This window comes from Oncorhynchus masou, chromosome 9 (assembly GCF_036934945.1).
Source record: "Oncorhynchus masou masou isolate Uvic2021 chromosome 9, UVic_Omas_1.1, whole genome shotgun sequence".
Lineage (NCBI taxonomy): Eukaryota > Metazoa > Chordata > Actinopteri > Salmoniformes > Salmonidae > Oncorhynchus > Oncorhynchus masou.
In genome coordinates this window covers 35475902-35495167 of record NC_088220.1, presented here as the reverse complement: position 1 = coordinate 35495167, position 19266 = coordinate 35475902, and the positions used below count along the sequence as shown (strand labels likewise).

Below are 19266 nucleotides of genomic sequence, written 5' to 3'. Positions count from 1 at the left end.
CACGTCTGTCACGTGCTCAGTGTGAACCTGCTTTCATCTGTGAAGAGCACAGGGCGCCAGTGGCGAATTTGCCAATCTTGGTGTTCTCTGGCAAATGCCAAACGTCCTGCACGGTGTTGGGCTGTAAGCACAACCCCCACCTGTAGACGTCTGGCCCTCATGGAGTCTGTTTCTGACCGTTTGAGCAGACACATGCACATTTGTGGCCTGCTGGAGGTCATTTTGCAGGGCTCTGGCAGTGGTCCTCCAGCTCCTCCTTGCATAAAGGCGGAGGTAACGGTCCTGCTGCTGGGTTGTTGCCCTCCTACGGCCTCCTCCACATCTCCTGATGTACTGGCCTGTCTCCTGGTAGCGCCTCCATGCTCTGGACACTACGCTGACAGACACAGCAAACCTTCTTGCCACAGCTCGCATTGATGTGCCATCCTGGATGAGCTGCACTACCTGAGCCACTTGTGTGAGTTGTAGACTCCGTCTCATGCTACCACTAGAGTGAAAGCACCGCCAGCATTCAAAAGTGACCAAAACATTAGCCAGGAAGCATAGGAACTGAGAAGTGGTCTGTGGTCACCACCTTCAGAACCACTCCTTTATTGGGGGTGTCTTGCTAATTGCCTATAATTTCCACCTGTTGTCTATTCCATTTGCACAACAGCATGTGAAATGTATTGTCAATCAGTGTTGCTTCCTAAGTGGACAGTTTGATTTCACAGAAGTGTGATTGACTTGGAGTTACATTGTGTTGTTTAAGTGTTCCCTTTATTTTTTTGGAGCAGTGTATATTCCTTTTCACTATGATCAGCTCGTCAAAAATGTACGGATACAATCTTGAAACTAATGATTATGACAATTTAGCCCACAGGAGGAAACTCCTGGACAACAGTTGTGAGTAGCCCGATTGTCCATTCCATATTGCCCATTTTCCTTTGACCTGTCCTGTTTTCAAGATATGTTGTTTGTTACAATTTCAGTGCATTTTTATATTTGATTGGGCGCCATTTAGTTTAGGTAATTTGATCTGAGAAATCTGCGTGCTGTAAAAAGTGTACTCCTCGTTACATTATCATACATTTAATCTCCATCCTGTAGACTACAGAAAAGGCCACATACTCTACAATATCTTATAGCTGCTACGTGATTTATGTTAAATCATTTTTTGGACGGAACGCTGGTGGAGCGCCACAGCGATGCGTGTATCCAACAGAGAGGCACACTGGGAATGGACAAGCAAAATATTTTGTGGCCCTGCCTTTGAGAAAGTGGGCACTGCTTATGGCATCAGCGCTCACCTAAAAAGCCCATATGCCACTGGTTGAGAAAAAAAAACTTTTGTGAGGCTTTACATGTTGTTGGAGGTCAGTTTAGCACAGAAAATGCCGACCTCGTCAATCTGCGCCATAGCCGGCCACCTAATCCTGCCTAATGAGCAGGCCGGCCCTGCCACCCACCCAGTAATGAAGAGTACCCCGTGCTCGCAAGACTGTCCTGAAGATACTTCTGTATCCTGGTGACATCGGTCCCAGATATCCTACAGGCAACAGACCGAAGACTGAACACACACTTGTGTCATTAGCAAAGGGAAAGAGCAGGTAGCCCAGTGTGAGGGGGAGAGAGGTGGAGCAGGCAGAACCAAGTGCATATGTCTTGGTACTATGCATCGCGCAATGTCTTGTCGTGCATGCCTCGCAAATTCACCAAAGTAGCCTAAAGTCAGCCTCTTTCTCTCTGGTTGTATTTAAATATACACAACTGTCCCCAGTCTAGTTAGGCTATAACACCAAAAATAATATGTTTTGTGATAACTGCACTGTGATTTGAATTATATGGGGGAAACATTGTTCCTGAGATAAGGATTTTTTCTTAACGTTAAGGATCCAAACTTCGTTTAAACGTTTAAAGTGTTCACACCACTAGTAGGTACCCCTCTAATCATCGCCATTGTAGCTTTCGACACATGAACCTGGCAGTACTCAAACATGTGTGAGAAACCTATCCCTGAGGAATATAAAGAAACAATGTTTTTTTATGACTAATTATGTTCTAAAATGTCAGCCCTAATTAACAAAAACATTTGCGGTGGCTACCTGTGGAACGCTACCATTCCGAGCTATAACGGAAACGACGAAAAACAACGCATCGAATCTGTCCTACACCATGCAGTCACCATCAACAGAGTACAGTAGGATTATAATAACCCAGTGACCCCAATTGCCTCAGTGTCAGTCAATGTTTTTAGCAACAGAGCATTTTCCACTGCCTCTCCCAGGCCCTGTGACCTCCTGCTCCACCTCAGACTGATTCTCCACTAAGCATTCTGGATGCCTTCAGCTGAGACAGGAAACCCACTGGCCGAGAGGAAGAGGCCATTAAGAGGGTGGGGGGGGGGGGGCTGAACGATATCTAGGACAGATGACCTAAAAGTCAATTTTAGCCAGCCGGGAGCCTTTGCCTCAGCATGTTGTTTTCAAAGGTTGTCTCAATGTTTAATTTAGATGTGTGTTAACCACCAAGAGAGTATCAGTGAATCAGACTACACTGCCCAGGAAATCGTAGAAGTTTTTTTTCTTTATTCAGACAATGATTAACAAATACACTCCTTCTCTCCTACAGTTTTGAGATTAGTGGCCTCCCACAGTTCCCACAAAATTGATCATATGTAAATTATGAACACTTTGTGGTGTGGAAAACCCAAGAGGAGGAAAAGAGAGACAGCGAGTTAACCGCGGCCATCTTGAAATAGAGCATTAGCCTTGAAAACCCTTTAAAAATATTTCCAGAGGCCCATAGAAAGGGAAAGAAAGAAATGAACAAGCAGGGGCCTCCAGTCTGAACATGCAAAAGAGGCCTTTTCATTCAATTACTATAAATGGAGGAAGCTGACCTACAATTTCCACTTGAGCCATCACAGACATCACTTGATATGGCCTGAAACTCTGCTGTGCAGTCATGGCATTATCATTGTTCTCCTCACGTGGCACAGATAAGCACAGGCGCAATGAGAGGTACTTGCAGTAGCAGACGTGGTCACTAGCTACACAATGAACGTGACTAACGTTGCACACATCTTCCAAGAAGATTGTTTTCATTTAACTGCAGGCAAGGACATGATGCCTGGCCTTGACACTTTTCCAGGTCAACTGGAACCACAGTAAATTCTAACTGGGGGGGGGGGGCTGCAACAGTATCAGCGCATGGACGGCAGAGATCTGAACAGAGAGGGACTGCTAAACAACTAACAACTGATGCATTCATCAGGGCAAGGGATGCAGCCCCGAGTACAGGCCTCGGAGCCAGCTGCTGCTCGTTACGAAACTGGATAGTAGCCAGGAGAGACACGGCCCTATTTACAATGAGGAACTGTTTTCAGATGACAAATGTGGCAGGGGGTGTGTACGTGTGTTTGGAGTGGGGGTGGGGGGGTGGGGTGGTTCCAGGTTCTGGCCCACGGACTTGGTTCTGAGCGTCAGCATCTCAAATGTATCGAGTTCTTAGCGATCCACCATCTTTAATTCATAAGATCCAAAAGATAAACAGAAAGCCAAGCTCATCTCCTCTAGCCTGCTGTAAACCCCCACTCGACAAACGCCTGTACAACAGCTGCAGAGGTCTTGGCTCCAAAAGTGAAAACGGCATCCTTCCAAACACAAGTACGTGGAACGAGAGACTGCTTAAACCATCTGTAGAAAAATATGTTGTTTTTTTCTCCAAAGCTCCAGTTGCCTTTTTCCTTTTGAAAACGGTTTGCTGCCTTCTCCAATATTGATTTACATTAGGTAAATGTTAGTGAACAGTGGAAAGATGCTGTAGTCCATTTGTTATTGAGAAAGGAAATGCAGATGGTAGTTGGTATTTATTAAGGCAGTGCGAAGCAAACTGTAGCCTACCCGCAGTCGGGTTTATTTGTTGGGAGAAGCGTTATTATGTAATTGATACAGAATTTCTCCCTCCAATTCCTATGCCATTTTTTGTCCGTGCACGGGCACCCTGACATGAGAAGCGGCATCAAACGTGCAACTGGAAAACAATTACATGCACATTCAAAACAATTAACTTGCAGAGTGGTTATCCTGGCGACACAAGCATGAACAGTTTTTTTTTGCCTGAACTTGTCCTCACCTGAATTTCAAACATGGGAGAGGAGACCTTCCAGTTAGACCTGCTGGGTTTACTGAATGAAAGCTGAGCGCAAACAAAGATTACACTGAAAGGGATATACTCAAGGCCCTTCAGTACAGTCTACCATCCAACAGACCTATCAAGCCACCTTCATGAAAACACATCATGAGCTGCAGGAATACATCCAAAGATGATTTACGCGAAACACTGCAGAGACTGGAGACAGATGGGTGGAGATTTCCAGCCAATGAAACACTGTTTTGTACTCCAGATACTTTGAATGGAGTGAGGGCCAGAGCATAGTGGTATGAGATTAAGAAGGCAGCATATCCGAGTGCCTATACTCAACTCACTCTATGACCCACAATGGGTCACTATATCTACAGCTGGGTTTCACTGCGACATGAAACCTCCTTACTGCATGCAGCTGCACCTTCATTAAACTTATGGAGATAAAAATACTACCATGTTTTACAACTAAGGGCCAGACATTTTCCCTGACCACATGCCTAGTTATCAGAAAGGACAGTCTTGTTTTGGTTACGGTCTCGCCATGACTGAACTCTTAGTGACCTCATTTGGCCCACTTGCCATGATTTCCTGTTCTCCTGCACAGTAATGTGTTCAGTCCTGGATGCCAATCACGTTTTATTAGCCACGTCAAATAAACTTGTATCTGCTACTGGTGTGCAGTCTGGAACCATTTTGGTCAACAGATTTAAAGCTCAGCCCATGGAATTTTCACAGAGCTCGCTGTAAAATCAGGTACTTGCAAATGTATTCTTGGCATGCAAGTCGGCGGCAGTTTGGGATACCACCCTGTCTTTAGCAAACTTCACCCCCCCCCCCAATTAGCAATTACAGGGCATTTATTTTCCTTAAATCAAATTAACACCTAGTTAAAGATCTTCTCTATCGAAACGAGAACCGACATGCCTCTCTACACAGAAACAAAATAGGAATACTAATCTTGTATATGAAACCGGGATCGTTGGAAGAGGCCATGCTGCATACGAAAGTCCCTCACCGAGGAGGCAAAGAGACCCAATTCTTCAACCTTGTCTTGAGTCACATTTCTGCAGTGCAGCACCAAAGATGTTATAGACCTGTAATTTGCTTGGCTGTCAGACGGCTCGTAGTAAATACAGCAGTCAGGGGTATTATGGTTGTCTTCGGTGCAGCCAGTGTATCAACTCAACACGCAGACCCAGAGGGTAGCCAGCATACAGAAATACAGACCGGATGCACAATCTGCACGTCTAAACACCAACTCAGGTGTTAACAGCAACTGGCCTCTTAACATATTAGCTAATTATAACCTATATCTAAATATGGTTAACAATTAGATGGCCTCAATAGTGTTAGAGACTTTGCAATCAAAACAAAAACATCTAAATAGCCACTAGCCCAACCAAATACTATCATTTTAAGTATATTTTAGTCTGTTGAGGCTATGCATCCCGTAAGCAATACGTTCTTAGAAAATAAGTGGTCCACATATCTAGCAAGAAGTTATTTGAAAAGTCACTTCCACTTCTAATGATTTTACCCATACTACATCCAAGCTTCCTGCATCAATGACAATGATAGGCAGTCCAAACACCGCCTTCGCCCCCTCTTCGGGGAGCATTCCACTCCTGGCACAGAATAAATAAACAGTCCTAGATGCTTTATAGCTGTATTTGTGTTGTCAGCAGGCCAGAATACAGTATATTGAGGTCCCTCAAGTGAGGCCTCTCCACTTGCCCAAATAGTATGAAAAACAATTCCCAGGATATAGATGTTAAGAGTGCTGTGACCTTCTTGCTGAGGGGCCCTATGCTCTGCAAGCCCCTCGTAGCCACACTTCGGTCTGCGGACAAGAGCTGGTCTGAGAGCCGTGGTGGGGGCTGGAGAGTGGGGCAAGCCCACTTCAAACAGGCCTGCTATTTTAATTTCTGGTCAGTGGTGGTAAATCAGGCCTGTCACCTGGCCTTGGTGCAGAGAAAGGTCCATTCATGGCTGGAGCTGCGGAGAAGGAGGCACAGCTCCTCACTAGGGTCGGTTTGAGCCTCTCTCTGAAGATATGTGAGAGAAGGAAACAAAAACACACACCTACCTGAAACCAGCCGGTATAAAATACAGCAGACATCTTAACTTGCCACTCAGTATATCAGCAATGTTCAGAATTGTACAATAATATCATTGTCGATTGATGGTCTTTTTAATCCACTATCCAGAGTCAGGAACAGATGAAGATTGTCAATATCTCAAAAGATGGTCTTAAAATCAAGATGTCTGCAGGTCTCAATGTCAAACGAATGAGGGAAATGGCACCATCTAATAAGATGTTTTTTTTTAGGGTGGAGGATGGTTTAAGAGAACGGATGTGGCATAAATACGGATACACAAGCGTGGGGGGAGTTGAGATAAAGGTATGTATGTTGTAGACTTTAGCTATGGGAAAGATTTGTGCTCAAGAGTCCAATGGATAAATCTCAATAAAATAAATGAAGTGGAAAATATTTTGTTCCTATGAAGGGCAGAATAATGTCCCCTGGATGGGTTTAGGCTTTCAACCACCATTCCTGGGTGAGTAACTGAAATATGCCCGTCTTAAAATCCAGTTTCTATACATAGCCAAAATGAAAATACCATAATGTGTGTGTGTGTGTGTGTGTCAGCCAAACTTTATTTTGACAGATGGTACCCATTACCGTTCAGTGACACTTCTTTGATATGGAGATCACACAGGAATGCATCATGCATTTTGAATGAGTTTTCACGTGATTAGTCAGTAATTTTCAATGACGACCTCAATGTTTCAGCATCAACGGGATGCACATTAGAGGTCAATCAATTATGATTTTTCAACTCTGATACCGATACTGATTATTGGAGGACCAAAAAGGCCGATAACGATTAATCAGACGATTTTATTTATTTATTTGTAATAATGACAATTACAACAATACTGATTTAACACTTATTTTAACTTAATATAATACATCAATAAAATCAATTTAGCCTCAAATAAATAATGAAACATGTTCAATTTGGTTTAAATAATGCAGAAACAAAGTGTTGGAGAAGAAAGTAAAAGTGCAATATGTGCCATGTATGAAAGCTAACGTTTAAGTTCCTCGCTCAGAACATGAGAACATATGAAAGCTGGTGGTTCCTTTTAACATGAGTTTTCAATATTCCCAGGTAAGAAGCTTTAGGTTGTAGTTATTATAGGAATTATAGGACTATTTCCCTCTATATCATTTGTATTTCATTAACCTTTGACTATTGGATGTTCTTATAGGCACTTTAGTATTGCCAGTGCAACAATATAGCTTCCGCCCCCCTCCCTCGCTCCACCCTGGGCTCAAACCAGGAACACAACGACAACAGCCACCCTCGAAGCAGCGTTACCCATCACTCCACAAAAGCCACGGCCCTTGCAGAGCAAGGGAAACAACCACTCCAAGTCTCAGAGCGAGTGATGTATGAAACGCTATTAGCGTGCACCCCGCTAACTAGCTAGCCATCTCACATCGGTTACACCAGCCTCATCTCGGGAGTTGATAGGCTTGAAGTCATAAACAGCGCAATGCTTGTGACGCACAATGAAGAGCTGCTGGCAAAACGCACGAAAGTGCTGTTTGAATGAATGCTTACGAGCCTGCTGCTGCTTACCACCACTCAGTCAGATACTTGTATGCTCAGTCAGATTATATGCAATGCAGGACACGCTAGATAAACTTGTAATATCATCAACCATGTGTAGTTGACTAGTGATTATGACTGATTGATTGTTTTTTATAAGATAAGTTTAATGCTAGCTAGCAACTTACCTTGGCTTACTGCATTCGCGTAACAGGCAGTCTCCCTGTGGAGTGCAACGAGAGGCAGGTGGTTATAGCGTTAGACTAGTTAACTGTAAGGTGGCAAGATTGATTCCCCGAGCTGACAAGGTGAAAATCTCCTGAACGAGGCAGTTAACCCACCCTCATTGAAAATAAGAATGTGTTCTTAACTGACTTGCCTAGTTAAATAAAGATTAAATAAAGGTGTAAAAAAAACACTGATTTCCGATTGTTATGAAAACTTGAAATCGGCCCTAATTAATCGGCCATTCCGATTAGTCGGTCGACCTCTATTGCACACTGGTAACAAAGAGGGCAGGGCAAACAGATAGTAGGACAATCGAACAGTCCGCGAAGAGGCTGTTTTAGCTTAAGTCTTCAATAGACTAGTGTATATCAATCCCGAAAATAAAACAGAACATTTCTTCAAAAAGTAGGACCTTTCGTCTTCGGAGAGACCGAAGAGTGTTAAATGTCTTCAGATAGCTGTTACATTAGTGGTTGAACAGCCTTTTTTTTCAGAGGCATTGTGCTAAACTACCATCTTTAACCCTGATCTTGTTAACTTTCAGGCCAAATTTATTGCAAAGTCTGAGATATTCCACATGTATTAGCGATGAAGATATCTACATTTGAAAATAAATGGTCTGTTTCTGTTTAAAAGGCTTTTCCATGTCCCGCCAGGCCCCCTTCTCCCTGCTCTCCTTTTGCCGAAGGCCCAGTTAAATTGGCACAGATTCCACCCAGCTCACAACCAGAATTGCTGCCTAAGTGTTTCCACCTCACTTGCCCACCGATGGCCTTACAGTAGCACAGACAACATAGGGGGGAAAGTCAACCATGCTACAATAGGCCGCCTGACACACAATGTAAAAGAGCAGCCTTGCAACACATGTACAACCTTATGTGCCTTCTTCCGGCAGACTTTCAAAGCGCATGCAGTACACAGCGATCATGGAGGGTTTGTGAAATGGACTACAATCTGACTCAGACTAAAAGGATTCTTTAAAATATATATATATATATATTTAAGCCTCTTCACAGATGGCACATTCGTTTGTTTGTGTAGTATTAGCAGAGCGGATGTGATGCTGCTGGCTAGCCGGTGGCTCACTCTTCCTGCCTGGTCTCTGAAGTGTTGAGACTTCCCAAAGCACATTCCTCTCGGAGAGAGAGATAGAGATAAAGAGAGAGAGAGAGTAAGAGAGACAGAGAGCGAGAAAGAGACATAACAGTTGAGCAAGTACTTAATACAAGTAATTCCAAGTTTGCTCCTCAGGTAGAAAAGTAAAAGTCATCCTTAATAACGGAATTCCTTTTGAGTTCAAAGCCATGCAAAACTGTGCTTCCCATACTGAGATCACAAATATAGGATCATTTATAAGGAACAATTTGAGCTGGATGGTGGCCCACCCAATGCTTTAGCCTCGAAATTGTTGTTCTCCAAAGGCAATTTTTACTGTATTCATGCGACCACAAAGTTCACACAACCACAAAACAGTGTGTACTGGTCTTCAAACATCTCCTCCGCTCAGGACAAAAGGTTTATCTCCAATAGTCACATTCGGTTGCTTGGCAGATAGTGTAACACATGACTTTGTTAACAAACTGGCCTTGTAAACAATATGGAGGAGTGTTTTTTGTGTATGCTTGGCCTCAACAAGTCTTTTGGTCTATTTTCGTCATGCGCTACAGGATTTGTAAGTATTCTCACAGCGGTTATAGTAAGCCAGTGTGTCTAATGGAAGATAAAGTAAGTGTGTATGTGTGTAGAGGGGCTGCAGAGCTGAATGGTAGCTGGCGGCGTGTAAAACACAAGGCACTGAATACAGACAGAACAAAAATGAATAGTTTGAATACATCAAGAGATTGGAGTTTGCATTCGGTGTTGTTTTGTGAATGTTACACCTATCACAGAGTGGCAATTCAGAAGCACAAGCCACTTTATCGGATGTGTAGACTTTGATTCTGTGACAGATGGTACAATAGCTGGGAGCATTAAAAACATGTAACAGACAGGTAAAATGTACCTCCTTTTTAATTCTGTGTGGTATTTACAGTGACAGTAGACATGGGTTTGTCCCTTATCAAAAAAGACAACAAAAGGGAACGAGGAGGGGAGTCAAAGCGAAAAAACACAAGAGATAACTGTTGTTTATCAGATTGTTCCATGGTGAATAATCATCTCAATGAAACCAGATCAAAACAACCAAAACACAGGGCTGTCTGTTTAAGCAGCGAGCAGCTTGTCAGAAAGAATCCCAATAATAATTCAAATCACTATTATATCAGGAAGCAACTTCCTGATAAGGATTATCATGTGAGATTTAGATTGGTGGCATGTACCAGCGGTAATTCCATCACCAACCTTTGGTGTTGTCTCAAATTAAATCCGAGGATCTATGGTTGGAGGCAATCACAACATTCTGATACAATTTTCGCTCAGGATGAATGGAATAATTGAAAAGTGTCAATCGTATGCAAATTGGACAGAGCCTTCCACTAGGGATGTGCATCTTTCCCTTTCAAGACAATTCTATACATACACTACATGACCAAAAGTATGTGGACATCTGCACGTCGAATATCTCATTCCAAAATCATGGGCATTAATATGGAGTAGGTACCCCTTTTGCTGCTATAATAGCCTCCACTCTTCTGGGAAGGCTTTCCACTAGATGTTGGGAAAAAATTTCTGCGGGGACTTAATTCCATTCAGCCACAAGACCATTAGGGTGGCCGGGCACTGATGTTGGGCGATTAGGCCTGGCTCGCAGTCGCCGTTCCAATTCATCCCAAAGGTGTCCGATGGGGTTGAGGTCAGGGCTCTGTGCAGGCCAGTCAAGTTCTTCCACACCAATCTCGACAAACCACCTCTGTATGGGCCGCGCTTTGTGCATAGGGGCATTGTCATGCTGAAACAGGAAAGGGCCTTCCCCAAACTGTTGCCACAAAGTTGGAAGCACAGAATCGTCTAGAATGCCATTGTATGCTGTCGCGTTAAGATGTCCCTTCAAGGGAACCAAGGGACCTAGCCCAAACCATGAAAACCATGTGTGGCCTACCAATTTGCGGCTGTGCCGTTGTTGCTCCTAGACGTTTTCACTCATAATAAAAGCCCTTACAGTTGAACGAGGCAGCATATGGAATAAAAATAAATGTTTTATTGCATGGTGCAAGATTGAATGCAATTCATTGATTATTGAATGTTATGATGGACACAGCTTTGTAGAACCAAAACACAGCAGCTGCTCGACAAACTGGAACTCGAGAACGAATCATTTGGGGTGCTGCAGTTCGCGAACAATATTGTGCTATTACCCTCATGCAATGTTTTACACCAAGTCTTTCATAATCTAGTCCATTTGCGGCCACAACGAGACCTTGTTTGAAATGTATCATAAATAATTTAGTTTGTAGGCCTAGCAGTCAACAAATGTACATTGTTTAAAGCACACTTCAAAAACTCTCAGTCACTAATGACAGCACTAATAAGCCCCTTGAAGTGAATGACATGTGAACGAGATGCTTGTATAATCATGACTCTTTCGAGTTTTCAGTTCATCGTTCGCCGATAGGTGTCCTGCGTGCTCTGGGCATTACTGTCTGAAATGAACAAAATTAGTTGAAACATTCATTATTTTGACTGAACGACTTGAAGAGATCTGAATCAGTAAAAACAGCGGAACTTTCCATCACTAGTGTGTGTGTGTGTGTGTGTGCGCACGCGTATATTATGTATGCTGTGTATACTATGTAGGCACCTGAGCTGAGCCATAAGGGAGACTAGGCATCTACCACCCTCACTACAAGATGTTTTTGGTCCCCCCCACTCTGGGTTCTGAAATCACCATCACCCACGAATTAACTTGCCATTTTAGCAGATTAAGTGTTTGAGCTAGTAATGTATCAATATTTACTGTTTACAAATTAACCATGACATTTCACACCCCCCCCCATCTCAAAATCGAAGGGTTTTGAACATTTGAAAGTTCACATAGTGATCTTCTCGTCTATCGCTTCGGCCATGCAGTGCGCATCGCAAAAGTGATTGCAGTCCTCGTTATGAAATTATAAATTTTACCTTGTATGTGGAAAAATTACCATATACACTGATTGTTTAAAGCAGAATTACCACAAAATTAAGATATAAACTGATTGTTTAAAGCAAAATTACCAAAACTTTTGCTGATGGTAACCTCGAATAATCAACATGAAATCTATTTGCAAGCCCCGTTCAGCAGGTATAGATGAGAGTTGTCTCCTGTAGCATACTTTTAATCTGGCAAAACACATTTTCAACATAGATAACAATAACCTAGCAAACTACATAGGTTGTCACTCAACTAATAACGCCTATTATCACAAAATCCATGTAGCATTAGAATGCTGAAGGTGCCGTGCAGATGTGCAAGATCCGGAACAAACTGCCTGCCTCGCGTTGGTCAGCGAACGAAGCTGAGCACAGTGCGCAGTTTGACTAGGCTACTGATATTGCCTGGGGTTGTCCGGCATGCAAAATGACTTGGAGATCAGTGACTGTCAACAGTCGTCACAAAAGACGAGAGGTATTTTCGGAAGGTTAGATAGAATGTAATACGAGCAACAACAAAAATGTGAACCAGCTATTTGTAACGTTTGGATTTTCTGACAGACTCATGCCACATTTGGTTAGGTTCCGGCTCCCAGGACTGCACTTGTGTCTTAAACATTTCAATCGGGGCGGATGTGTATCTGTGAATCATTACCTCCCTACCTTCCTCTCAGATCCAGTTCAACAATGTACCTGTGTGTTCTGTGGGTTGATGATGGTATGAAAAGGAGACATGACAGAGCTATGATTCACCCGCTGCTATATTATGTTAAATTAAGACTGTTAGGCAGCAGGTCCAGGTCACCAGTGTAAACTGGTTTAATAAGAAATAAATGCCACTGCAGACCTTCCGGCAACTGTTACATTTAATTGTCTCGGTGCAATGCTTCCATTTTCATTTCAGATCTATTTTATGTCCATCAGAATTAACATGCCGGGTCCACAATAGGTTCAAAATATCGATTAGGGGGAAAAAAATCCTCTAGCAAATTCCTGTTCATGTTATCGCCGTACAAAAGATTAACGCTGCCATAGAAGAGCTTCAGGCAGGTTCCCAAAACCCAAAGGTTGCTTTTGATCCCCATTCGATCCCAAGTCTTTAACTGAGATCCAAGTTAGTATTTTTACATAGCGCATGTAAATATATTAGAATCTCTCTAGACATTTATTGTGATGTGTTTGCTCAGCTCCATTCATATTTGCAGTTATTTGGCAGAATATGTCAGCACATCTTCTTGTTCAAAAGGGCCAGATTCCCTGCATTAACCCTGTGCCCAATGCCAGAAACACTCACCTAAACTAGCATTGCATAGGAATTCTATTCAGGAAACAAATTGTCATGATCAACCACTTTCTGAACAGAGCACAGAATGAGCAGAGGTGTTTAAACGGGGTTGTACATAATGTTTCAAGCAGCAACAGGAGGGCATCTGAATTCCCCACATGTTGTGGTTTGGAGAGGAAAAGGGGACACACAACCGTGCAGGTTCTGCGGCGGGTATTACACCCACACTCTCTCTTTCTGGTTTGATTAATACTACGCCAGCATCTCTGCTCATCACCCAATAGTGGGCTGGCATTCTGACAACTAGATAATGGCTGCTAGTTCGACTTGTCATGGCGTACCGAGCAGTAGTCATTTTCGTAAGGCATCGTGATATTTAGACGTTCTGTGGCAGGCCCTAATCTTTTTAGCATTTGATGATGTTAAAATGTCTTCGGAATTAGCCTTTTCTGAGCCGACTCGGCTGGAATCACAGCATGACGCGTGCTTTGTTTAATAGCTGCGGAAAAGGCTGACATTTATCACAATACGCAATAGAAAAGTTTGTAGTGCGGAAGAACAAGGCATAACCTGCTCAGTAAGAGTTTAAATAGAAGTGAAAAGACTAGGCTTTTGCAAGGATCGCCTTACAGAAGACACGAAAGGAAATCCATATATCTCTTGAAAAACATCAGATTAATATATGCAAATGAAAGCAGTTAGAATTCTGTTTTCTTCTTCAAGGAGACAGACCAGTGTCAATACAAAATGCCAAATCCCAGTTAATTGTTTGCGTGGCCAGGTGTGCTGTCTAAAGGGAACAACAATTATTTTGCAATACATTTTCCTCATTTCGGTGATAAAACAAACACATTTTACAGGAATACCAAATACTGAACAAAAGCATCACCATATGGATCCCAGATATGGGCCCCATCACCCTCTTCATTTGGGTGCCTGTATGAACTCATATATTTATTTTATTTTTTATTTTTTTATACCTGTGAACAGTTTGGTGATGGCCCTGTTCTGGCGGCGTGCTGAGCAGATGAGAAGGAGCCAGGGTGGGAGGTACTCGTGGTGGCTGGCCAGGAGCTCAGCGATGGTCCTGGGGGTGCCTGAGCCTGAAGACCTCTGTTCTCCCTCACCCAGCTGACAGCCTTCGTCGATGGAGTCAACCAGGAGGAAGAGGGCCTGCTGAGGTGGTTTGGCACTCAAGAGTGGGAGGAGAACACACCTTTAGGGCAAGAGAGAAGAGGAGAGAGATTTAGAACTCTCTCTGTGCACCTAGCGCTTTCCACTGCGAGCTGGTGCTGTTGAAGAGAGTTGAGGACGATTGCAGACGTACATCAACAAAAATAGATTTAATGTCGGTCTGAGTCACACGTTTGACTGTATCTTAGTAACTGTCTCTCTATCCACAGTTCAGCTTTCAGGCCCTTGACAGGCCTTCACAGTGAAAATGCAAATCTTTAGGGAATTGAAACCTGCAGTTATAGATAACAGGTGACATGCCCCCCCCCCAAACGCTTCTGTAAAAAATCCTGGGGAAAAGACTGGACTGTATGTACTGTGTATAGACTGTCCTAAATATTTGTTCTTAGCCGGGAGCTGAAATAACTGAATTTCAACTGAATTTCAATTGAAAGCAGACAGAGCAGGTCCATATTAATCAAATGATGACGTGACAGTTTACAAGGCCGACGACTGTCTGGAACAGCCAGGAAAATCTTTTGAAAGTCGTTAAAAAACCGCTGTCTGTGTTTGAGCCTACACACCCCAAAAAAAAACAGCCTCACGACACTGTGAATAATGTACAGTATTAAACCACATCAATCCTTGTCTGTACTCACAAACCCAAGGGTTTAAATGCTGCATTAACCTTGAAATAACATGAGCGTGAAAGCCAAAGGGAAAAGTGAAAACCCCATTTGCTCGAATGATAACGTGTATTATGACTGCGTGCATAAATGCCATGAAGCCAGCATTGTATCTGTTCCCGTTTTATTTTCCCAACCTGCATGCTTGTGCTGGCAAAACATCAGTGCCTGTGTACAGTACAGAGCTGCTACCCCCAGCCTGATTCCAGTCTTGAGACTGTTGTTTTGCTGTTGTAAATTACCGCCACCGCTAAAACAGCGCTTAGTTATGCATATCCCTCGCTGATCCAATTGGAGCCTTTTAAACATGACTGCAATTCCAATGCAAGGGCTCAGCAAACACTTTCCAGCCAAACCTCCCCTCCAATCCTCTATTTTTCCAACAGCTCAATTTCTCAAGTGCAAGAAAAAGAGGGTAGTGCGCAGTCATCAACCTGCAAGCTCCATCATTACATCGCTCCATCTCAGAGAAACATGGCCGATTGCTCTTTCTGACGGCTGCAGCCCCACATCGAATCTGCAGCACAGACAGGACAACCAGCCAAGAGGAATGCCAATCTGCACAGTTTGTGTACTGCAAACAACTACAGCAAGCAGACAAACAAATTCACAGAGACAGCAATGCGGGCCTTGTTATGAGACAAAGAGCTATTCTTTTCCTTAAAATCAACTGCTTTCAGAACTGTTGATAACTGACCTCCCTGCAGGAAGAAGACAGGGGCTTGAAATGAGCACAACAATGGGCTGAGTGCCAGACTAACGTCCGAAGAGCCTCAGCCAATGATGAGTGTATTTGTGATGCATCCAGTGCCCCGCACGTTAACACTAACTATTTTGGTTGTTCTTATTCCGTCTTCGACATATGTAAATAGCGGAGAGCAATTATCATTTAGAGAAAGAAAGAGAATGTGAAATGTCCCTAACGCACCCGCCATCTGTTGTGCTGCAGTCCCCATCTTCCACGGCCCGGCCACATTGTGCAATGTGGGCTTCGCTTTGAAGTTTCAGTGAAGATGTTTAGGCCGACAGGCAGCCCTGGGCACCTTGCTCACGTCTTACACATTTATTGAGACACTTTTATGGGGTGGGGGCTGAGCCTGAAATTTCCTTCATCATGCAATGGCGCAGGGAGACTGTGGCTCAGGTCCAATATACCGTGCACGGCCGGCCATGACACCATTCTATTAATGGAAAAGAACAGCAGGTGGGTCAACTAGTTACTGCAGAGACCACATTGTAAAGCAATAGCGACTAGCACAGGGTCCACTGGAAACCTGAACAAGACTCTTTTAATTAAGAAAATTAAGATTTCTTCATTTAACGATTCCATTTGGAGAAAAAAGCCTGCTCAGCTTCTTTGCCTTAGTCAGGAGAGATTAGCAGAAAAAGACTGCATGACAACAGCTGACTGATGGCCCCATCAGGGGGTGGAGAAAGAAAAAGCAACCAGCTCCCAATCTGGAAAATACATATTATTAATTTATACATAAAGCATGGTGTAATTCCAATCATATTCTCCTAACGAGTCAACCTGAGAGAGACAATGTGAGGGGTTCTGCTGGGAGCAATGTGGATTCTGAGAATTTAGCAAAATGGCAGCCATGACACAGCAAGCGCTGTTACCCCATTGCATTAGCAATTCTCTCACTTCCTCCAAAATCAGAAAGGAACTCATTTTATTCCTTCTTGGACTGAGTGATTTCACAGACTTACATTGACGGTACATGTTTCTCAGCTTATCATTGGTCAAGGACAGCAAAAACAAAACCAACAAGAAGAACATATGACAACCAACAAAAATGTATGTAAGCGGTTACAAAGAGACTTCAGGGTGCTTCATGAAAAACGAAGCACTTTCCACACCGAACATGTGCCATATTTATGCACGGGTCAATTGGTAACATGCCAACTACGCTGGAATGAATAATGCTAGCATTTTGTCAAAGAGGAGTAAAGAACGTACAGTAAAGTGTTTCTAAAGTGATGGGGCTCTCAGACATGTCAACACAATGTGAACTGGTGCTGCAGAACAAAGTACAACCATGTCTAAAAGTTCAAACAACCCACAAACCTCTGCAAGCAGAAAAACATATATATACATGTATATATATATTCATTACCAGAACACAATCTCTTTATGAAATTTGATACAGAAATGTAGCCTATTAGAACAGTGGTCACCAAATGGTCAATCGCGATCGACTGGCGTATCTCCAAGACATTCCTGTCTTGCGCTGTTGGCAGTAGGTGCACTTGTTTCAGCAGCCCTGTGCGCTGGTAGGCAAAGTGTTTCATGTGTCTGAAGGTACAAACCCTGCATATTTGGCATGTCCAGAGAGCAAATCAAATGCACATATTAGAGGTCGACCGATAATGATTTTTTTAACGCCGATACCGATTATTGGAGGACCAAAAAAAAAGCCGATACCGATTAATCAGACTGTTATTATAATTGTTTTTGTAATAATGACAATTGCAACAATACTGAATGAACACTTATTTTAACTTAATATAATCCATCAATAAAATCAATTTAGCCTCAAATAAATAATGAAACATGTTCAATTTGGTTTAAATAATGCAAAAACAAAGTGCCATGTAAGAAAGCTAACGTTTAAGTTCCTTGCTCAGAACATGAGAACATATGAAAGCTGGTGGTTACTTTTAACATGAGTCTTCAATATTCCCAGGTATGATGTTTTAGGTTGTAGTTATTTTTGGAATTATAGGACTATTTCTCTCTACACCATTTGTATTTCATTAACCTTTGACTATTGGATGTTCTTATAGGCACTTTATTATTGCCAGTGTAACAATATATCCCCCCCCCCTCGCTCCTACCTGGGCTCGAACCAGGAACACAATGACAACAGCCACCCTCGAAGCAGCGTTACCCATCGCTACACAAAAGCTGCGGCCCTTGCAGAGCAAGGGCAACAACCACTCCAGGTCTCAGAGCGAGTGACGTTTGAAACGCTATTAGCGCGCACCCCGCTAGCTACCTAGCCATTTCACATCGGTTACACCAGCCTAATCTCGGGAGTTGATAGGCTTGAAGTTATAAACAGCTGCTGGCTAACGCACGAAAGTGCTGTTTGAATGAATGCTTACAAGCCTGCTGCTGCCTACCATCGCTCAGACTGCTCTATCAAATCATAGACTTAGTTATAACATGATAACACACAGAAATACGAGCCTTGGGTCATTAATATGGTCGAATCCGGAAACTATCATCTCGAAAACAAGACGTTTATTCTTTCAGTGAAATACGGAACCGTTCTGTATTTTATCTAACGGGTGGCATCCATAAGTCTAAATATTCCTGTTAGATTGCACAACCTTCAATGTTATGTCATAATTACGTAAAATTCTGGCAAATTAGGCGGCCCAAACTGTACATTGACTCTGCGTGCAATGAACACAAGAGAAGTGACACAATTTCACCTGGTTAATATTGCCTGCTAACTTGGATGTCTTTTAGCTAAATATGCAGGTTTAAAAATATATACTTCTGTGTATTGGTTAAAAGAAAGGCATTGATGTTTATGGTTAGGTACACATTGGAGCAACGATACGCACCACATCGATTATATGCAATGCAGGACACGCTAGATCAACTAGTAATATCATCACCATGTGTAGTTAACTAGGGATTATGATTGATTGATTGTTTTTTATAAGATAAGTTTAATGCTAGCTAGCAACTTACCTTGGCTTATTGCATTCACGTAACAGGCAGGCTCCTCGTGGAGTGCAATGTAATCAGGTGGTTAGAGCGTTGGACTAGTTAACTGTAAGGTTGCAAGATTGAATCCCTGAGCGGACAAGGTAAAAATCTGTCGTTCTGCCCCTGAACAAGGCAGTTAACCCACCGTTCCTAGGCCGTCATTGTTCTTAACTGACTTGCCTAGTTAAATAAAGGTGTAAAAAAAATGGCTAAATCGGTGTCCAGAAATGTTCGATTGTTATGAAAACTTGAAATCGGCCCTAATTAATCGGCCATTCCGATTAATCGCTAGCACATATATGCCTACCGCTAGCCAATCAGATTGCTCAGATCACTGTGTCTGCAGCTTCCTC

The 19266-nt window shown here is 42.9% G+C and overlaps 1 protein-coding gene across 1 annotated transcript in view; it reads right to left on the bottom strand.

The window, feature by feature from the left end:
* The window catches only part of LOC135545943 (ankyrin repeat domain-containing protein 50-like), a 50906-nt gene that overhangs the window by 16598 nt on the left and 15042 nt on the right, over positions 1-19266 (bottom strand). Inside the window, exon 3 of the mRNA XM_064973944.1 lies at positions 14308-14543. Coding sequence (XP_064830016.1) covers positions 14308-14543 — 236 coding nt within the window. The remainder of the gene's footprint in view (positions 1-14307; positions 14544-19266) is intronic.